General features: G+C 42.6%; 1 protein-coding gene across 1 annotated transcript; it reads left to right on the plus strand.

Annotated features, from left to right (window-relative positions):
- Positions 1-888: 888 nt before the first annotated feature.
- LOC148956420 (uncharacterized) lies at positions 889-2448 on the plus strand. The gene has a single exon (XM_089090764.1). The coding sequence runs from the start codon at positions 889-891 to the stop codon at positions 2446-2448; it is 1560 nt and encodes a 519-aa protein (XP_088946890.1).
- Positions 2449-3395: the final 947 nt, after the last annotated feature.

Here is a 3395-nt window from a genome sequence, read left to right on the forward strand (position 1 = left end):
CCTGGGGGCATATAAGGTTTTAATGGAATGGGTGGTCATATGAAATTCAGATTGATCTCATTTGATTTGAAAATGGAATTTATAGTGCCCTTTTTAAGAACAATCAGCCCCCCCCACCCCCACACCCAAAACAAAAATCCAAACAAAACTTTGAGACATCAATTTTTATCAGCATTGTTGAAAGGTAGAGTAATTATGCATTTGGGGATGTCACCCCCCCCCCTCCACCCCCATCCCAAGGTCTCAGGTAAAGGGCTGTAAGTAATGCAATTTGTTCATTGTTTACATATATTATATGTTATTCAGAAAAGGTATGCATGTTTGACTTCTACTTTCCCAAAATACAAAGGGCATTAAAATGGGTCTTTCAGGAAATGGTGAGAAGAATGTTGAACTAAATCAAAACTTGTTATGTATACATGGGTTGTCAAAAGGTTTTATTTCAGGAATTGTTGTATACGGTATTGACACTTCCATTGATGACACTAACGCTCTCAAGCAGTTTTTATCAACCGAGTACGGAATCAATTGCGGTCCCTTAACTAATGTCCGTCGCCTAAAGCAGAATATACAGGCTAGCAATCCAACCCGGAATACGGCACCGCCCCTTTTGTTTACTGTGTCATCCTTTCAAATTAAAAAACAGATCTTGAAAGAGTCTCTCTCAAGGAAAGGAGCAGTACAGTTCCGCCATGATCAATCGAAACAAGATCGAGAGAGATATAAAGCACTTGTTGCAGAGCTTAAGGACAGAATAGCTGGTGGTGAAAAAAACCTCGCAATCCGTGACCTTCGTATTGTGTCAAAAAACGCGAAAAGCGGAGGAGAAGTCTCTCCTCCGAAACCAATGCAGATTTCCAAGTTGTGAACTATGTAAATAATGTAAATATGGGTGGTACCGAACATGTTAGTGCTTTTTCTATGGAAAGACTCTCATCCATGACTAGTGAAAGCTCATTGGAAACCAAAACACGCTCTAGACGCTACTACACTTCTAACTCGAAGGCACCAGCAACCACTTTAGGCAAAACAGATGAGGACTTGGATCAACCGGGCAACAGGACCAACAAACGGAGTAAGCAACACCAAAAACGAGTAAGTACAGATTTTTATGCTCTAATTACTAACGTCGACCAACTTCCTAACAAATTGAACGAGCTGAAATCCGTGATTTATTCCAAAAATTATGATCTGATCCTATTGACCGATGTTTGTCCCAAGTTCAGTAGAAACAGGCCCAAAGTTTCGCATGTTAAGATTCCAGGGTATGGTGTCATGTCAAACCTACAGTCTTCAGAATGCAGGCGTGGTCTGTTGGCGCTATTCAAGACATGTTATAGTATACAATCATTATGTCTCCCAGGTAACTCACAATTTGTTGAATCTGTATGGTTCGACCTATGTGATGACAGCGGTGGAGTAATAACCAGAGTAGGCTGTATTTACAGAAGCCCATCTGCCTCTGATTGCCAAGAAACCGAGCGGACAATAGCAACAATGCTGCATAAAGCAACTATGAATTACACGGGGAACCTTTTTATAGCTGGTGATTTCAACTTCCCTGACCTCATATGGAAGGATGGATATCCGTATATACCTTTACTTACGAACAGAAGCAGAAGCACGAATCTATTCACAGACTGCCTTCACAACCTTAATCTCTACCAGATTGTCGAACAAGCTACTAGAGGCAGTCTCTTCCAGAGACCGACTCTACTGGACCTAGTGTTCTTACAGGATAAAGACAAGCTTCAGAACAAAAATTACTTACCTCCTGTAGGAAAGAGCGATCATATAATCCTAGAAGTGAATGTGTCGTTTCGTAAGATAAAAAATTATTACATAAAGAAAACTTATGTAGACTACGGGGCGATCAGAAAAGAGCTGGAAGGCGTAGTTTGGTCACCTTTACTTCAAGGGGACGTCGACCAACAATGGGCTAACCTAAAGGACGAGCTACTTACACTTCAAAAAAAACACATGTTATTAAAACTCACGCCGAAGCCCAAAATGCTGCCTTTCATGACCCCTGATATATATAAGAAAAGAAACAGGAAGGGACGATACTGGAGAAAGTACAATAAAGAAGGCACAAAAGAACACTACCAAAAGTTTGCGAAAGCTCGAAACAAGCTAAGAAGCCTAACCAAACAACTTTACGTACGGTACGAGTCCAAGCTAGCAGATGATAGTAAGAAAAACCCAATGAAGTTCTGGAAGTATGTATCAAGTAAGGACCATAGCAGACGGTCAGTAAAAGCACTCAGTACAGATGATAGCAAGGAATTGACCAACTTAAAGGACATCACCAAACTCCTCAACAGGCAGTTTGCGTCGGTTTTCACCAATGAACCAGATGGTCCTCTTCCTCATAGTCCACCATACGACATCCCTACCCCACTGCCACCTATTCTACTCTCCCCCCCCTGTCGTCCAAAAGCGACTTGAAGCACTAGACGTCAATAAGTCCGCGGGTCCTGATAATTTGCACCCAAGACTATTGAAGGAGCTTGCCAAAGAAATTGCACAACCACTATGCAATATATTCCAACTGTCGCTTGACTCAAAAAAAGGTACCCAAAGACTGGAAGCTGACCCATGTCACCCCAATATTCAAGAAAGGTGACCGCACCAAAGCCAAAAACTACAGACCCATCAGTCTAACCTCAGTGGTTGCAAAAACCCTTGAGCGGATGGTGAATGCTGATATTTTGACACATCTCCGTAATAATAATATACTTTCCCCCGACCAGCATGGATTTCTGCCAGGAAAATCGGTTGAGACCAATCTCCTTGAGACATACAGCACCATAACAGATTACCTGGAGAAAGGAACCCCTGTGGACCTGATTTTACTGGACCTAGCCAAGGCTTTCGACAAGGTACCACACAACCGTCTCAGATTGAAACTTTCAGCAGCAGGTACCCACTTGGACGTGGTCAATTGGATCATGGACTTTCTGACTGGTCAGAGTCAGCAGGTTTGACTCTTCACAAATAATGGCGATAAGGTCTTCTCCGAACCATGTGATGTTGTAAGCGGAGTCCCCCAAGGTACTGTCTTGGGCCCTACCCTATTCCTTATATACATCAATGATATGATGAACAGAACAGAAAACAACATCACTCTCTATGCCGATGACTCCAAGCTGTTTGGGCCTGCAAACCAACAAAGTCTGCAGTATGGCCTTCATAAAATCCAAATGTGGGCACAAGACTGGCTACTTGAATTCAACACATCAAAGTGCAGTGTCCTTCACTTTGGAAGCAACAACCTCCATCACCAGTATAGCATGTCCGATCCCAATTCACTGGCTAGCTTAGTACTAAAGACAAGTCCCGAAGAAAGAGATCTAGGAGTGCTGATAGATGAACAACTGAAGTTCCACGGCCAC

This window comes from Artemia sp. Qi Xiang Cuo, chromosome 1, assembly GCF_049724085.1.
Source record: "Artemia sp. Qi Xiang Cuo chromosome 1, ASM4972408v1, whole genome shotgun sequence".
Classification (NCBI taxonomy): domain Eukaryota; kingdom Metazoa; phylum Arthropoda; class Branchiopoda; order Anostraca; family Artemiidae; genus Artemia; species Artemia sp. Qi Xiang Cuo.